At 38.0% G+C, this 18801-nt stretch overlaps 2 protein-coding genes across 3 annotated transcripts in view; one reads left to right on the top strand and one right to left on the bottom strand.

Moving 5' to 3' along the window:
- Maf-s (MAF bZIP transcription factor K) overlaps positions 1-18801 on the bottom strand; it is a 475183-nt gene that overhangs the window by 114729 nt on the left and 341653 nt on the right. The gene's annotated exons all lie outside the window — the stretch shown is intronic.
- Positions 1-18801, top strand: part of Wake (ankyrin repeat and fibronectin type III domain containing protein wide awake) — a 206016-nt gene that overhangs the window by 111549 nt on the left and 75666 nt on the right. For both annotated transcript variants that reach the window (XM_076896587.1, XM_076896588.1), the window contains exons 3-5: positions 9667-9815; positions 9885-10007; positions 11576-11756. In XM_076896587.1, the coding sequence (XP_076752702.1) occupies positions 9667-9815; positions 9885-10007; positions 11576-11756 (453 nt within the window). The remainder of the gene's footprint in view (positions 1-9666; positions 9816-9884; positions 10008-11575; positions 11757-18801) is intronic.

Genomic DNA, 18801 nt, shown 5'->3' with positions numbered 1-18801 from the left:
GTTCTTAACCATCTCTCACACAAGACACACAGTTCTCTAGTAATCCCTATCATTAAACATACATAGTTTCACGAATAGTCGTCAAGAAGTGTATACGGTTCGACAGGAACTTAGACGTATATACACATAACAATCAATAAAAATACGATCCACTAACAATCGTACCAGCATCGTGTCATTTATTTGTCGCCAATGAAACGGTTGACGGTGTGACACAAGAATGCAATCATTTAACATCCATTTTTAATGCAATTAGATATCCACTGGTTCTTAATTCGTCGAGTGAAGCGGAGCATACTAGAAAATCTCCATTCAAAAGATAAACTGTCGCCCGTGCCAAAGCAATTTTTCTTCCCCTTCGTTTCGTATAATCAGACAGTCTGGGACGTCGTGGCTGTGTCCCGAAACGATAAGATTAGAATACCGAGCTATAATTGCAGGCGCTTTCATTCTTTTCGCTGAACTGGAGAAACTGAAGGAACATGGTAATTGAAAATACCCTGATGAATATTTAATTTAATCTGGAGGACGATGTCTCCTGTCGGTTTAGTGCCTTGCGTTCGATCGGAACGAAGTAACTCAGCGATGTTTGATTAACGTTTCTGATTGATAAACTGCTTCAATCTTTTGACACTGAGTTGTGACAATAACAAATTTCTATTAATTATAATTCAACGGCATTATTCAACGTCATCTTGTTTGATTTAGAGAACAGAGTTCTAGATGTCTTCAAAATTATAAAGTCGCAAAGAACACGATAAAACAGAGGAAGGAAGCGGAAGTAATTAATACTTACTTGTCGTGGTACTTTGATAGTAAATTACGTCGAGGTCTACCAATTTTAAAAACCGTAAAATCGTGAATGGTTTTAATTTAACGGCCAGAGACTGTACAGCTCCTTCTGGTTTATAGTTCGTAAACTTGCCGTGCTCTTTGTTCGCGAAAAATGGAGGTCTGCAGCTAAAGAAATGGAGGGAGCACGAGTTTCTCCGCGAAGCTCACGCCTCCGTCATCTCTGGGGGACGTTTGCCCATATAAATTTCCGCGTTATGAGGCGGACGACAGGGACCGCCTCCTTCGTTTCGCCGATTTTATTCCATGGAACGTGATTCCATCCGAATCTGATTTATTCCGAAAATCTCTCTCAGACCGTCTTGCTTAAAATCAACTCCGATTCTGGTTCGGTTTCACGCAAACAACCGCAGCCTTTCGCTCAAAGTGTCGCGCTCGAGATATCGAGCTTAACGTTTTTCCATGGAAATGGCGGATGGATTCATTTGTCTGTGGATCGAAGCCACCCGAGCCGAATTCTCGATTCGTTAGAGGCAAGATTGGAGGACGAGAACGTTTCATTCTTACGAAATCGTCTTACGTCGACAGCCATTTTTCGATGCTTTGACGTTCGTGACGCGTACATCTACGGTATAAGTGAATGCTCGATGAGTCATCGTTGGTAATCTCGTCGGAAGGTACTTGGACGAGGGTGTTCGTACGAAAAAAGGCAAGAGCAGGACTTTTATCGAGCTCTCGATGCGAAAGGAGAACGGTAAAAAATGGAACATTTAATTTTGTTGCTTCTTCTGGGGAGCGAACAATGTTAGAATCATTTATTTGGTCTGTGTAGGTCGAAAATTGTAAGAAGTTGGTATACGTAATCTTTTAAATGTGCAGTGGTTATCGTAATTGATCTACACTGTCTTCCTCAGCTTGATTATCTTAATTAACGTTGCGAAAGATAAAAAAATTAGATATCAATGTCGATTGCAACTGTCTACACAGCAATTAGGAAGAATAAAGCTGTTTCTAGGATTCTACAAACTATGTAGAACATTCTTTACCGGCTTTACTGGTAGGATTTAAGGGGAACTTTAAGGGACCTTAAAGGGGAGGATATTTTGAAATAATTAAATCTAAAACTTTGATGCAATTAGCCTTTTTATATTACGGAAACTATCGTAAAAATAGAAAGTAGTTTATTCCCATATTCGAGTAACAAAACGGGTTTGACTGGATAAAATTTGAATATTAAGAATTTTGTTTATCTCTCCTTTATATTCTGGATGTTTATCCTGATTTTTCGTACGTAATTTGCTATTACGTGCATCAGTACTTAAACGCACATTTGCATCTACGAGGTACGAAAAATTCTGGAAAAAGCTCTCAGCTGCTTTTCAAGAGCATTCCGATAAATTCCTGCACTCCACACTATATTACGTTTTTGGTATGATTTTTTAAATGAAATGCAATGCAGTCTGCTTCCAACAATTCATAATAATTAACCTATTAACTGTCACGGTCTCCATTTAGGAATTTCAGTATTTTATGTATATCATTTGGCGCGAAAAATATATCAGATGCGTTTGACAGTTTAATGTCATTTTATACACATATTCAAATGGTGTATATTTCATGTTTCGCTTCATTTGAACAAGTAAATTTTGAAATTCATCCGCGAGCTGAACATAATAAAATTATATTTGAAGAATGATATTTTTGGTTTGTTTTTTTATATTATAATTAAATAATTAGAGGTTATAGTAACTATGTGGTACTTACTCAGTCTCTTCTGAATAATTTTTTTCCATGCAACATGCCAGAATCCCCATTTGGGACTTAACAAGTATTATATAACTTTTTGTGCACATACATAACTTTTGCCGTGAAGAATTTCAAGAAATTCAACAGTTAATGGGTTAAACAAGTATCCGAAAGGTTGAGAAAATGAAGTTGGCATCTGTATTTCTTACTAGACACATCTTAGGGTGTTAAACTAAGATCTAAATTTATTTCATACCGAGATACCATATTTCTTCCTCTGTCATTTTGACTAATTAACTCGAGAGGCTCCTCTGCGCACCGTGTGCGAGAAAATTCACGGCCTTTTCCGTTATCCGATGTAATTAACGTGAATTTTGTGGTCTAATTGCGTCATTAGTAGTCGTTACTCGTGCAAGCCGCGCGACATTTTAACGAGAAAGGGCTGAAAACAAACGCTCCGCTGACTTTTATATGTCCGCCTCGGTGTGTTCCGCCGCGCTGCAGCCTCGATTAAATATTCATCGCTCCAATTTTTCAACACCTTTGTTTCAACGTCGTACGCGGCATCGTTTCAATTCGCCGACCGTATGAACGTTTAATCGCACCATTAGATCCGTTCTCGTCTCTCAAAATTAAACAGAACGGCTAGCCGTGTTTTCGTTGCTCGTTAATGTTCGCGTTGTCCATAAATTCTGCCAATGCGTACGATTAGTTCCTATCGCTGCTCTCAGTGTACCTGATCTTTCCTTTTGAAAATTTATCATTCGATTTGATCATGGAGAATAACAGAAGAAATTAATCCTAGCTTTAATTCTTAATATATTTAAATTGTCGTAAATCATTTTAAAATAAAAGTGTACGACATGAGATTTAAATGTATAGAGCGTTTGGTTAGACGTTGTTTCAATTGAAAACTGGGATAATTCTACAAATTATTCAACCATTGTATTATGCATTTTATTAATCGAGCATACATTTTAAAAATAGCTTTAAAAATAGTTGAACCCTAGAAATAATAATAGCGAAGGAACCTTATAGGTTGCTTCGGTTAAAGCTTCCAACTTTCTGTTATCGCTCTATTTATACTTGTGACGATAGTTTACAATTTCATTAGTCGAGTATTTAATTTTCATTTCCCACTGTCAAAAGTCGTGGCGCTTATTACTCGCTACGGTCGCTTGGGACACGCGAGATTTTCAGTCGTCTCACACGGGGGTGAAACTAGTACCGGCAAGTGGAACACTACCTCCGGCTTTCCACCTCCATCGTTTTAGAGGATGAATTAAAATTTACTCGTGGGCAGCTACACTTCCCACACTTTTTGCTGTCAACAAATGGACGTGTTCCATCTCCTAGATAGACGTTTTGCAGATGCTATTGTAGGATTCGAAGGCGAAGAGAAAAAATAGCGGCGAGAGATAGACGGTTTATCAAAATTTATACGGAAAAAAAATAGATAATTTATTAAGACTTGTACGTAAAAACACGTAAGATCTTTCAACGACAGAGCTTTCAGGTCTTCATAGAATGTTCTGTACACACCTACTAAAGAAAGCGCGTGATGCAACGAGTCTTGAAAGACTGAAACGAAAGAATGGCATCGACGCTTCTAGAAACTATTCCCACGTACCATCGACACTTTTGGCATTTAATAATAAGTTTAATATTTAATATTTAATATTTAATTTTTTATTCTACAAGTTTAATATTTAATAATAAGTTTATACAGGCTATTCTTGCAAATTAATTTCCGTTTCCAAAGAATCTTTTCAAAAAGTGATTGTGGGGTCTAAAGCCCGTGCCTTTGACCGCTAAGAGGGCGGTTTATGACGGTCTCACGGTATCGTTGAGTGACACAATGCAGACTTATATATATTGCATGTTTCTTTTTTTCCAAAAAAAAAAGACCAGAGTAGCCTTGTCGCTAGTTTTTAAGACCTGAATGAGGAAGAAGGGGCGTAGCGTACAGTGTAGGTTTAACCGTAATAGAAAACAGTGCAGATTCGAATCATACATAGCTTAACTTAATCACAGTTTATATAATAAATAATTATAAACCTACTTGCAGTTCGACACCGTTCTACAAAATTTCCAATTCAAATCCATCACAAATACCTCTGATTCGCAATTCTCCGACTCGTAGTTTCGAAGAATCATTCCCTCGCAAGTCGCAGCGACGATTCGCCCTCACGGACGAGAGCAAATAACGAAAAGCTAGTAGACGGTTGGTTCTTTCCTTTCGAGCGGGAGTATCAATTTTCCGTCGTTTTCCAGAGGGAGGTCGGGCATTGTAACGAGATTAAATATGGCGGGGAACCTTGTTAAACGTAGTATCGGTTTGCTCGACGACCGCAACAATTAGGAAGCGAGACAATTCGGCCGCAATCGCAGCGTCCTTTGCCGGTTGGTGCGCTTCGAGGGATGCTACCTCGTCCAAGAGGAATCCTTTTACCACGGAACAATGCCACTTTGCATCGGTCTTCGGCGTCCGTCGCTCGCTTCCCAATGGAAGCGTGAAGGCTACGGATAAAACAGTGTCGGTCGAATCGGGACGCGTCGACGCGAAGACCGCTCGACGAAACGAATATCCTGTGAGACGCAGCTTCGTGTATCTCTCTGTTTCTTTTTTTCTTTCTTTCTTTCTTTCCTTCTTTCTGTTTTACCGCTCGCCGCCTAGTTTTGTCCCTTGGCGTACATTGTGTACGTATTCAGACGAATTTCGGCGCTGAAACGTCTACGAGGGACGAGTTTACTGGCGATCTATACTGTTGGGAAGAGATGAGCCAAAGTTACACGACTTTTCTTTTCTTCTCACATTTTTCGTTGCTTGGCTATTGCAAATATTTCGCTTCGAACAAAATGATGGGTAAGATACAATGATATCTAAAACCTGCATTAATAGAATTTCGTTTGTTATAAATAAATTTCTTTCTTAAAGAGATCATAATTGAAAATTTAGAAAATATTGTTGCATATAAATAGCTTGATTGTGGGGAATGTTTAATGGCATATCAGTCACGTGGTATAACGAATTAAATGAACAAAATAAAGTTTGGAAATAATAGACAGGATATATTAATAATCAATATTCGATAGAATATTATCCCTTTAAACTTTGAAAAAACAAAGCTTATTTCAGTAACTTTTCGCACTTAAAATTTAAATTGCCCATTTCTTTTTTTTCTCGTATCCTGTTTGCTCCTAGTAATCCAAAATGTCTTCTTAAAAATCATATTTTGATTAACTTTGACTCACAGCGAAAAAGAATCGCCTTTCATCTAGTCTAAAATTTAACTCCCAACTGCAAAGGTCAACGATCGCAATCGCCACCAGGAGAATATTAAGAAAAATGATCGAAGTCTGCAGAAGAGAAATAAGAAGAAGAAAAGGTTCGCGCAGAGGTTGCGTTTGACAGGGTTTAAAAAACGCGTTTCTTTAAGTTCGAAAGTCCACGCCCGAATGAATCGTGTCCGCGACACGAACTTCGTTTCTCCAAGAACCTATCCCAGTTTTTCGTGGAACAAAGAAATGAACGTCCCTCGTCCCAGAGCGTCCGAGAGTTGCTCGGAAGACTGCGGGGGGATGCCACGACGTCTCCAGTTTCGCTGCGGGTAAATAATTCTCCGCTAACTACGAACGTCTCGAAAACGTGACGGGTTAAGTAGAAACGTGCTTGATGCAACGAATTATGTAATCTCCGCTAGCTTCCACCAACGATTCGATTACTTTGACCATAACCGGCGATAATCCGGTTTAATCGTGCTCGTTGGTCGAGCTTAATTGGTCGCGCGATTATTCAAAGATTCGCATTACGTATGAAACTTCGTTCATTAGTCAACTAGTTAAAATTCTGATAGGTATTCTGATAGGTTTCTTTCGAGCAACGCTTCCATCGCGAGGCGGATAACCATCGTGTCTGGGTCGAATTTTAGTTGTTGCATTAGATTCACGGATCGATGCAACGCCCCAGGGCACTCGTAAATTTCCACTGTGGGAAATACCCTCGCCTTTGCTCGTTTGTTCGACTCGCAGTTCGAGGAATAACGAAACAAGGTCGTCTATCCGTCTTGACCCTTGCAAGCGCGATCATTTCTAGTCGCATGCCAGTTTCTGCACCGCGACGGAACGCGTTTCTTATATTTCCATGTCAATTTCCCGGGTACCAGGGAAACGACGCTTCAATCGATACAGACTTTCCGATACCGCCGCAGGAACTTCTTCCCGTCTTTGTACGGTTTCCATTTGTCTTGATAAATTTCAACTTCTCCGTTCCTATCTCGCTTCCAGCTTTCTCGTACGTTCATTTTTCTGTCTGTTTTCCGTTCGTTTCTCGAGCTGTTCAGCTCTCAGAACTCTCGCGATAGTGGATCGAGCTTAAGGATTTATGTTTCTCGGTGAAATTACACGTTTGTCGAAGTCATTAAACGTAATTCTAGCGATAAGTTGAAATCTGTAGAAGTTGCTACTCAATTTTGTTTTTTAGAAAATCGTGGAATAGCTTGATTAATCTTTTAACTACCCAGAGACAGGTGTGACATATAAACGATATATTAATTTTTACTAGTATCAAATAACGGCTGTGGTTTATATAGCACTAAAATAAAAATAAAAAAGATAATTTAAAATAGAATATCACTTCAGTAATAGAAAATTAGAACGCATATACTTACTTTATTTTAAACCATTTCTGTCCAAATATAAGATAAAAGTTTTGTTTTGAGGTGAAACAAGGAACGGAGTAATGTATTCCTATTTCTGTAACTTAGTTGCCGTATAAGTTTGGAGACTTCAGGTTTCTGTAATAACGCTTTACAATACGATGCTTTCTTACCTTGTATACTTTTTGTAATATATAAAATATTTAGGATTATATTATTAAGTATTATGATTTGATTTTGGTGAAATATTTTTCTTTCACTTTTTTTTTGCGTTTAGAGCGATCGACTGTACTGAAAGTATCCGTGGTTAAACAACTTTCCGCTCAAGCCATCGAAATTTTCATTATAAAACTAAGAACGCAAGCAAACTTGTAACGTAAATTCCGAAAAAATTACATTTATTGCTTTATATATTATTATTGTATTTTGCATCTTAAACTCTATACTTTTTCCTTGATAATTATGGTATTTACGCTATTGTAAAAATGGTAAAGCGTATATTATTACTATAAAACAAAATTATTCGACACGGAACGTGTTAAAATGTTCAAACTTGCGTGCATGAGATTCATTTTTATACCTAATAGTTTCTAATTCGAAGTTTCTTAAATTATTTTCGATGCTTTCGATATTAATAATGAATTCTCTAGCTCAAAACAAGCTTTGCAATTCGACGTAGTTCCCGAAACGTTAGCAATTATAAATTAAATTGAATAACGCAGCCAGAGTTTCTGCTTTTGCGTAGATAAGTCGAGCGTTCCTCCGACTGACCTCGCGCCAGATATAGACTCGTACTACTGAAACGCGTGTATTCAACGTTCCTCGCGTTTCGTTTAGAAATAATCTAACACGAACACTCCGTATACTTATCAAATAGACAAATGAAGATTTCAATGCGTCTCAGTTATCTAAAATTAGTCGCAGAACGTTTAATAAACTCAGAAAACTGCTCTCAAGGAAAAATAAGTGCGAAACATCGTTAAAGTCGTTTCGAACGATTCCGAGAGGCGCGTTGAATGTTCGAAAGTGATTCATCCGAAGATAGAGTCTACGAGTTTTACGCGTTCAATGATTGAAAGTTTTAATTCGATGCAGAGCGCGACACAGTTCCGCATTCAACGCGAACAAAGCGCAGGAAGCAATTGTATCAATAAGAGACGCCTCTCGCGATTTGATCAACTTGTTAGAGCCAGGCTTTCGAACTTGTGAAAACTTTTCCACGATATTGATATGGTGTCCTCCTTGTCATCGACCAAGGAAAGAATTTTTTCTGCACAGAAACATACAGTTTTCTCGCTTCGGTTTCTTTAGATAAGTGTCTTTAAAAACATGGAGATTCTTCCCCTTTTTTTCGTCTTTTAACTCTTGTCTGAAACTTTTTCTATAAAGTAAAAGGATAAAATGAAGCACTTTTAGTACATCAGCGTATTAAATTAATTTATTTAATACAAAGATAAAAAAATGCTGAAAATCATTCAGACGATATTAGTTATTTTTATCGGTATATTTGTCGACGAAAGTTTAATACGTCAGCAGTTGTTCTCGACTTCTCTCGTCTCTTCGTGTTTCTAAGGCGTGTAATAAACTCCTGCTCGATTGAGAAGGCGCAAAAGGACCTTGCACAACCCTTGTGTTGTTCTTTGCTTTTACACACGCCCGTGTAATTATTGAAGGAAGATAAAAGAAAGTCGTTGCTTTGTCGCAGGGACAAAGCACTCGTCGAGCAGATGAACTTCCTGCGATTCATGATCTGTAATCCCGATCTCGTGACATGACTCTTTCTTGTTCGAGGGGTTACATAAGGTCGTTGCCACTGTGAGCTTTTCTGCGGAGACTCCTCGAGGATAACTGCTCCAGAAGATTGTCATGTTCTTCAAATCCATTATAATAGAACAAAAATAGCACGTTAATAAATGTTCTAATGAAATTGAAAAGATAAATTAAGATAAATTACTACCGAAAATTACTTTTATTAAGTTATTTGTGTAGGATCTACTTCCATGGTTTTCAAAAATATTTTCGCCTTCAGTTCGATCGTGCCTAAACCTAACCCTTTCAATTTCTCCTTGGATAAGGCTACCGTTTGCTGATTTTGGCATAGACATCATTTTCTCAATATAGCCAAAAGTCTTCTCACGTCGGAAGAGTCTAGATTGCATAGCAAATCGCTCTCGCGTATTTTTTACGCCATTTGTTGGTTACACACCTAGGTCACACAAACTCATTACTACACACACGTAACAAATACTATTATCCGTCTCAATGGAACTTATTAGCTTGTTTAATTCGCTCAACTTATAGAAAATTATAGGAATTAATTCTTTCTCTCGCAAAATATATTTCTGAAGATGACACTCGACTTTCAACGCTGGTTGATAACAACTCTCTCGTGTTCCTTTTCTTCTAAAATTTACTCGTATAATCGCTCGCATCTTACACGTTCGCTAATTCATTTCCATATTTGTTTCAGCACCCCCACAGTAGAATGCAAGGCAGAGCCCAGAACAGGGAGGGGCCCCGGAGGACGTCCTGCACCCCTCCTACGTTCAAGGACCCTACCGGCCATAGTTGCTCCCGGTTTAAGCATTCTGCAGGCACAAATCGACGCACGCTACAATGGTATGTTAATTGAAACGATAATCTATCTCGCGCGATAACATTACGACGGTCTAATAATGATTGCTACAGCTGCGACGACTTTATCCGTTCCATCCCCCGCGGAGAGTGGAACTTCCGCGAAACGTGGGAGTACCGCTTCCCATTGCACCAAGCTGCTCACACCGAGGATATCCTTCACGGACGACACGATAGGTAGGATTTCAAAGGTCTATCCTTTAAGTCTCTCAATTGTATTCAGTGTTTTATACCCGAACGCGTGCGTCATAAAACTAATCTCTTTCTGGCTCTCGATTATGATTACAAAATCGATTCTCAGAAATGTAGCTACGATGGTAGATTGTTTGGTATTTCGTAAACGAGTGTAGAAATGAATTTTATGTATTTTTGGCAATAATATTCCGGTATCTATCAGATAAATATAGGTAGATTCATTATTTGATTGTTAAGGAGATATTCATCTTGGTGAACCAGGAATTGGTATGGAATTTTTCTTAACCCTCTGCACTCTGAATTATCTTTCAATTTTATTGCCAACAACTTTCCGTTATTTAGTGTTTTATTTGAAATTTACTTCAAAGAACAGTTCCTCGATCGCTGCTTATTTTAAACAATCTTCTTTACTAATTATTTTAAATATAGCTCCTAAACTTTATTGTAATTTATATTCGTTTTATTTTTTTTATTGATGTTTCATCGCACTCAACAAAGAAGCGCAAATGATTAACAAAATCATTCATAGAAAATTTGATGAAGTAAATATTAATACATTTATTTATTCATGCATCGTGATGTAAATTAAAAAAACGAAAGATTCCTTGTTAAAGCAGTATTTAGGACTTTCATACGTTAAAGATTTTCTAAAAGAATATTCATGTGTAATGTATCTTCATCCGTAATTTATGCAAAAGTGCAAGGTTTCATGCGTTACTTTATACCGGGAAAACATGTTTCTCCAGGTTTGCAAAGTTGTTTCATTTTGCGAGGAAGCGTTATTATACTCGTATGGCTAATGGTATTGGAATGTGAATTATGTTACACGTTTCGTAGGAAAACCGATTAGAATCTAAAGATATTACATTTACTCAATTACTTTAGATGTCTGTGGAAAGCTAAGAAAAAATACAGAGAAGAAAACGTTTTCTTCTAGAACATATTTCGTATGATTACATAAACCAAATCAAAACGAACAAATTCAACAAGAAAACACATAACCATAAATATTTATTCGCATTCAATCTCACAGTCCATACAAAACATCACGATTGTTTTATGTCACTAAATAAGATTTCTGTACAAAATATAAATTTTCACAAGTATGTTGCGATTATTTCCTTGAAATGACAACAAGCTTCAAATTTCTAGGCGGCCATACTGGCTCCAGGTAGAATTTCAACGCGCTGTTGCTGGTACCACCAGTTTGCTCAACATTTCAATCGTATCGAACTCTTTTAACACGTTCTATGTCTAATGGATTTTTAGATATTTTTTGCTTTTCAATCAAATCAAATTGAAGATCATAATTATCAAGCAAAGAGTGTAAAGTCCAAGATGCATAATGTAATAAAGCAATAAATTTAATTTTTGAGTAGTTTACATTACAAGTTTGCTTGCATTCTTCGTTTTACAGTGAGAATCTGAAATGTCTTGGGCGGAAAATTGAACGCAGGGTCGTATACGGTCCACGCGGCACGGAACGTGTTAATCTCGGTTCTATTCTGTCTTTTTTTTGCGATATAATAAATTTTTCGTTTCATTCGAAGAACGCCGCGTCTCGGACACCGGACCCAGAGAATCCTCAAAGGAACACTCGACGAGAAGCGGCAGACTGAGTACCTCCAGCATCGGTGGTTCTCAACCTTTGACCAGACTTGCGAGGCTCTTGAACCAAAGGCCGAGCTTCACTCCCAGCGATGAAATTCCACGGAGGCTCTCTTGGGAGAGGTATGTCACGAAATCGGCCACCATCGAATTCTTAAAGCGGCGTTTGAACGTATCGCTACCCTTATTTTCCATTTTTACGGCCGTTTTTCTGTATCCAGAGCTTTACATTTGCCTTTGAACCCTTTAACTGTGGATACTTTTAGCGTAACGATAAGAAAAATCGAATGAAAACAAGTATACACACTCGTCTTCATAAGTATTCGGACACCTATCAAATAATGTGTAAATATTCTATTTGTACTACAATAATTTATCTATTTCTACGTAAAAATAGCAGTTTATTAAACATTTAGCTATAATAGTGAATACAGAGAGTATAGTATATACAAGAATTTTATAACCAAATGATATAAAAATGTTTAGATCTTCTTTTCATCGATATGTTCTTCTCGTTACGAAATAACCGCTTGTATATCAATCGTGGTAGTCCTGCGACAAGTTTTTGTAGTTTCGTTTTCAATTTCTTCTAAAATTATTTTTTACACCGTCCATAACGTTGTTCCTTACTTTTTGAACACTTGGATCTTGTGTATACAACTGTAATAAATTATCGGCACCATTTATTGATAAATATTACTTGTATTGCTCAAGAGCATCATCAAGATTGAAGGAGAACATAATAAATCCATGGAAGAAACTAAATTTAAGAAATATTTCTACAAATACGTAAGTGTCCGGATACTTATAGACAGAAGATATTCTATTTCAAAAGATTCTTTTATTGTATATATTTTATTTTTATTTTTATTTTAGTGGTACATAAGCCACGGCCACTATTTAATATTAGCAAGACTTAACACGTTGCTTATATACCACACCTACCTCTGGATATTTCAGTATACGATTTATAAAACACACAGTTAAAGGGTTAAACAAAGTTACGATGTCCTATCTTTTTATTGGCCTCGACAAATAATCCAATTTACTCAGTTTTATTTTCACGAGAAACGATTTTGAAAGCTAGCAATGGTCGAAAAGAATTTTTAAAATCGTTTCCCATAAAAACGGAACCTTAAATGTAATTTCCTTTATTTTTCTTGAATTTTGGTGTGTCTTGAATTACTTCTTAAAATTTCTCTCGGGAGCGGTTGCAATCCTATAGTGTACAATGTATACGCTTTCTCCGTTCCTTCTCCATCCCTTCGTTCCTACTCAGAGTTGAAGCAACCGTACACATGAGAATATTGGAAGAAATATTATTGAAAATAAGTATTGCTCCGTGCTGTATAAATTGTTTACATGTTATTGGAAGTCTGTCTGTATTTTGAGACTAAACAAGAGTAGCACACCACCTATTTGTGATTGCATCTCGTAGGTCAATGGTTTCTTTCAACTCTGACCTCATACGCATTTTCTTCTTTTATTCTATCGCGAGATACTCTCATTCTTTTTCTCATGTACATGCACATACATGCACTCTTTTCTATTTCACTCAAACGTACACGCACCTCCATTTCTTGAACTTTCTTAGAACTAAACAATTGAAACTACACTTAGAGATATCCGAAATAACCTAATTCCTTATATACACATATATTTTAGTCATTCGCAGATCAAAATAACAAACTTTGCTTCTGGAATTTTAAACAATTGCAATTTGCAATTTAAATGCTCGATGAATACTTAATCTCATCGATTAATTTCGCGCATTTAATACATACTCGCTCATTCATCGCGGTAGGTTGCGGACTTAAATCGACAGCACCGAAAGCTCTTAGCAAACACAAGAGAATTTCAATCGCAGAGAACTAAGAAACCAGTCAATAATTCCGGATAAATCCACGCGCTTTTCTTTTACTTCGAGGACGTCCAAAATCCCGACATCTGAAAGTCCAGATGTTATTTTAACATCTTTTTTACCTGTTTAATACTTAGAAAAATGAGTTCAAATTGAAAACTAAACAAATACTTTATGTCTAAAGGCTATGGTATATATATTGTGGGATGGGAAGGTTTTAGAGAAAATAAGTAGACAAACTATTTCTATTCTGTCACTTGTTATTTATATATTTATTTTTATTACACAAGTTTAAAAAGAGTTTGTCAAAAAACAATTTCGATTATTATACAATGGCGCATATACGTATGGAAAAATAATGGTAGAAAGAACTTATCAATGTTTTTAACAAAATATTACATTTTATTTATTAGTAGTAATTTTTGTTTAGTTTTTATATTTTAAATGACGAGTACATTCGTTAAACGCGTTTAACAAGTTGAGATTAGGTATCTGTTCAGTTTTCAAATTCACCTAATTTCTGTAGATATTAAAAAACTGATTAAAATATGAAAATAACGTCTGGACTTTGACGCGTCGGAATTTTTGCTGACGGGAACCAGAAGTGGATTCCTCTCGTTCCACCCTTAAAATGGCATCAGCCACCGACCGTGGCGAGCCTGTCGCGTCTCTGTCGAGACGATCGATGGACGTTGCTTTAAAATCCATACGTCCATCCTCGAAACGGGAACAAAGATCCATCGCGTGACAGCCGACGAGGAAACACCGAGGCGGGTGCATCGGATACGAATAAGGGGTGCACGGTGTTCGCCAGACGAGGAGAGCGTAGAAGTTCAATTTGTAAATGGATGCGACCCGGTTTCGACGAATAGAGAGGCCTCTGCGCGGGATCGAACGGACAACAGGTCGAGGATAGTGCCGCGTGACGAAAAAACATTACGATTCCGTGGAACGAGATCTATACACGATCGTGTGCAGCAGCTCGAAAATTCGTGACTAGCCGCGATTCGGGGAAGTTCACCGAGTTCCATCGTTCGTCCCGACGATACGGCACAATTTCCCTAGGAAATGCAAAGTAGAGTGGGATGAAGGGTTTTCGATCGAATCGATAACCGGGCGCCAATTGTCGTTAACTGTCTGCGCTTCTCAGGGATATCGTTTCTCCTTACCTCGATCCGAAGGTTTTAGTGCAGATTATTGTAAGAAATACGTGAGTAGCTGGATGAATTCGATTTGCAAAAGGATGAACGTGTTATGCAAACGGATGAATTCGATTTGCAAAATAGTGAATTTCAGGTGGCAATATCGTAGCTAGCCGCGATAAATCTGCGCTCGTGTAATCTTTGATTCGAATGGGTCATGACGTTAGAGGTGGCCTCGAGGCTAATACGAACGAACTGAGAAGGTATAGTCAGTAATCCTGTTACAATCTCCTTTGCAGCTTTTTAGATTACACCAAGTAACTTGCATTTTATTGGGTCAGTAATGGTTGAAATTCATCTGTTGAACTTGGAATATTGCTGTTTCGTGGCTGTTCTCATTGCCAGACTCGGTCCTGTTTAACTTCGCTTCGTTTTTGAATCTGAGAAGACTCTGGTGATATTTTAATGGGACTATCATGGCAAACATCTATTTCGAGGATGTTCAGGCTTCGATGGTCGAACGAAAAACACGATTCTCTCACTTTTATGTCGTCGTGTAGTTAAAAGAGTGTATTTAATATGGGATAGGCGAAAAGAGGGGACATCTGTCAGGTTTAAATAAAAATAAACCTTTTAAAAATAGGTGGTTATGGAAATTACGCTCGAGAAGTCGAAGGGTAACTAGGGAACAATCTCATAAGGGCACGAGCAATTGCAAATTATTCCATTTCCTTATTTTCTAAATGGAATATATTTACACTCCATTCAGATACAGAAAGTTGCTGTTATTACTCGTCTAACTTCGATAACCAGAAGAAAGTTACGTGTATACTTAATAAAGGCGAGCAGGGGGTTGGTTATCAGATTGTTCTGAGTACCTTTAGAAAAGAAGTTGGAAAAACTTCAGAACAGTTCCAACGTAACAGTAATGGAGTGATTCCATATCGAAGGATAAAATTCGTTCCTACAGCGTAATAATACGTAACGGAACATCTAATCGAGGCAGACATGCCCGTGTCTGACCACGAACAACCTTTGCTACTTCCATTCTCCCTCACCGACCATATTTATCTTTTACATTACGTTTTCTTTCTCTTCGTGTCTATCGATACGAACTGAAGGAACACACCTCTAAATACACGTATGTACGTTCAACCCTCTGTGCTTTTATTAACCCTTTGACTATAATAGACTTTGAGACGTACCAGTCATACCAGTAGAAACTTTTTGTTAGCCGTGCATTTCTGAGAACGTATATTCAAATAATCAAAATACTTGAGTAATATTATTCATTTGTTTGTATTCTGCATTGTTGCATTGCAATTTTTCTCAGCGCATTTAGGCATCCATAGTATTATAAACGCAATTTTTCGAAGCGTTCACAGTATTACAAGCGCCAGTTTTCTAATCTCCTATCGTAAGCGCAAATTTTTTAAGCGCCTTTAGCATCACAAGCGCAAGTTTTTGAAACGCCTACAATATCACAAGCGCAAGTTTTCTAAGCGCCTACAATATTACAAGTGCAAGTTTTCTAAGCGCCTGCAGTATCTCACAAGTGCAAGTATTTCAAACGCCTACAGTACTACAAGCGTAAGATTTCCATGCATCTTTAGGCGCTTACAGTATCACAAAGGCATGTTTTCCAGGTGCCTACAGTATCACGAGCGCAAGTTTTCCAAGCGTTTGCAGTATCAGAACTGCAAGTTTTCTAAATATCTAGGGTATCACAAGCCCAAGTTTTCCAAATGCCTTTAAGCGTCAACAGTAAGCAGAGGGTTAAATCTTTAATAACAGTTGTAAATGTTCCACAGATTTTTCGATAGAAATTGACGAACAATTCGGGGACGATTGAATATTTTTCACCCTGAAACGAAGGAAACGTTCGGAGGTTTCTTTGTTGTTGATAAAAAAATCACCTCCGTTAGATTCCCTTCCGCGAGGGGTGGGTTTAATGTTACGCTAGCATCGATGTGCATGGAGGTAATGTATAGACGAATTTAAGCGGTTGAGTAGATGGTTTTTTATCGCAGTTACCGTTATCTTCTCGTGTGTCTGACCTTTCCTTGGCCATCAAGCTTGAAACCTTATCCCCCGGCCAAGAGGAAAAGCAATTATCTACCCTCTGCCGGTGGTGAAAATTATTTATAGTTCACACGTTCCCTTGCACCGCCGCCGGTGCAGCGAGATATTTATATAGATTAGGTTGTGTAATAAGCTCCGTCGCGTCGACGATGATGCTCGTTTCGAGGACTTTAATCCATGAGGATTGTTTCGTTTTATGTCGTAAGTGAAAGATCGTACTTCACGTTTCGAGGGAAAAATTTGGTAATTCGTCTTAGTACGGCGAATAAATATTGTTGCGAATCTGGTGCTCCTCGATCGTTTCAAAGAAATCTCTACTAACCACTTTGCAAAGCTTTAATCAGATATCAACCCTCTGCGCTCGAAACTTTGCAGAAATGGATTTCAGAAGTGAGATTAGCTCGAGTGATTGATTTGATTTTGAATTTGATTTTGAACTGTCAAAGAACAGATTCATTGCTCTGGCGATGAAACTAGCGATAGGTGATCATCGGTGACTGAAGTACATTGACTATTCATAATTGTAAATGTTGTATGAAAATTGACAGTGAATGCATTTTCGACATTATCGTTAATTAGAGAATGCTTTGAAATAAAATGTACGCTATCGAATAATGAATAATTCTTATTAGATAAAAAATGAATTCATTTTTATTCACGGCGTCTTTCAGCCTGGCAATCAACGCGTTAAATTCATTAATACGGATTCAGCGAACAATAAAACATCGAGCTAATTTCAAGCGTTTCAATTGTACGGATTCATTCGATTCATTTTGCAACGAGAAATTTGATATTCAGTATTCCGTTTCTTCGTTAATCGATCTATCAGCCCCCACCGCGCTAACAAGAAAACAAAATTAACCCGTCGTATCGCGACGTGCTTGTTCTCTTTCCGATTGGCAAACGAGCCGCTTAACGCTTTCATTAGACGTGTGCGTGCCACGAAGGACGTTAAATTACTGTGACTCGCAACCAGAACGAACTCTGTGCTCTTCCGCGACGTTTTCGAACGCCGTCAGTCGCTGAGCAATTTCAAGTCGCACCGGGTGCGTAATTTCAGTTAACGTAAATTGCAGGGCGAAGAAGCGTCGCGCGACGAGAGAAAGGGAGGATACGTGGTGGTATCTTTAAGCCGGAACAAATGAGAGATTGAAAGACATTAATTCCGGAGATTTAATGGTCTGAGTGTCTGCAATTTTCCTTCGTTTCTACCGATTCGTGCCCGTTTCCCACGCGCGGTCGTTACTCTTAAAACCAACCAGCTATGATTTAGAGCGTAGGAAAATTGAATGCGTAATGAACGTTTTTGTTGCACGCACAGGTGCGATACTGTGGGAAAGTTGTTGGGCCACCTACGGAGCTGACGTCCTGTTATATCCATTATTGCCTTCGCGTGCATCGTTCAATTTTTCCCTTTCCTTCTTTGCGTCATTTTGTAATTATTGATATAAATGTACCTGAAACGCACAGCATTTCAAAACCTTGCAGAGTCTTCCAAAAATACGAACATGAATAATGATATTATTTTTGAACCTTTCACGCTCGAACGGCGACTCTCACTCACCATTCGACGTTTCGCGTGGTAACTCGAGCGATTGAATTTATGCTGATTTTCGTTATCTCCAGTTGATAGAAGCGAAGTATTGGTTCGGGAATAGGTCCTTAGGCTGTTTATATTTTCGGTTGCAAAGTGACATTGTGACGTAAAATGGAGTTTAAGATAATATTCCTCTACGACTGTAGCCCTGACGCTAGATACAATGTGTCTAGCGTTAGTACAGTTTCGATGATCGTAGCAAGCACATGTATCGCGAGATTTTGCACCACTCGTTTGAAAGCTTTAAGGCTAGTTTGATTTTGAATTGATCATGATTAAATTGGGGTGGTAGAGAAAGTGTAAACAGTGATGATTATAGTGATGTAATATCGGGTGTGAGAAATATAAAAATTAAAATAATAAACGATAGTATCCGGAAGTAGTAGCGAGGACCCACAAGATTCTGGCAATTCAGGATGCTTTGGTAAGTGTTTTGTAAAATATCACGCTGAACGCAACTACAGAACTCAAACTCTGATAATTACG

The sequence above is a fragment of the Xylocopa sonorina genome, chromosome 6 (assembly GCF_050948175.1).
Source record: "Xylocopa sonorina isolate GNS202 chromosome 6, iyXylSono1_principal, whole genome shotgun sequence".
Lineage (NCBI taxonomy): Eukaryota > Metazoa > Arthropoda > Insecta > Hymenoptera > Apidae > Xylocopa > Xylocopa sonorina.
Note: the sequence above shows the minus strand (reverse complement) of the source record. Positions and strands in the feature narration are given on the sequence as shown.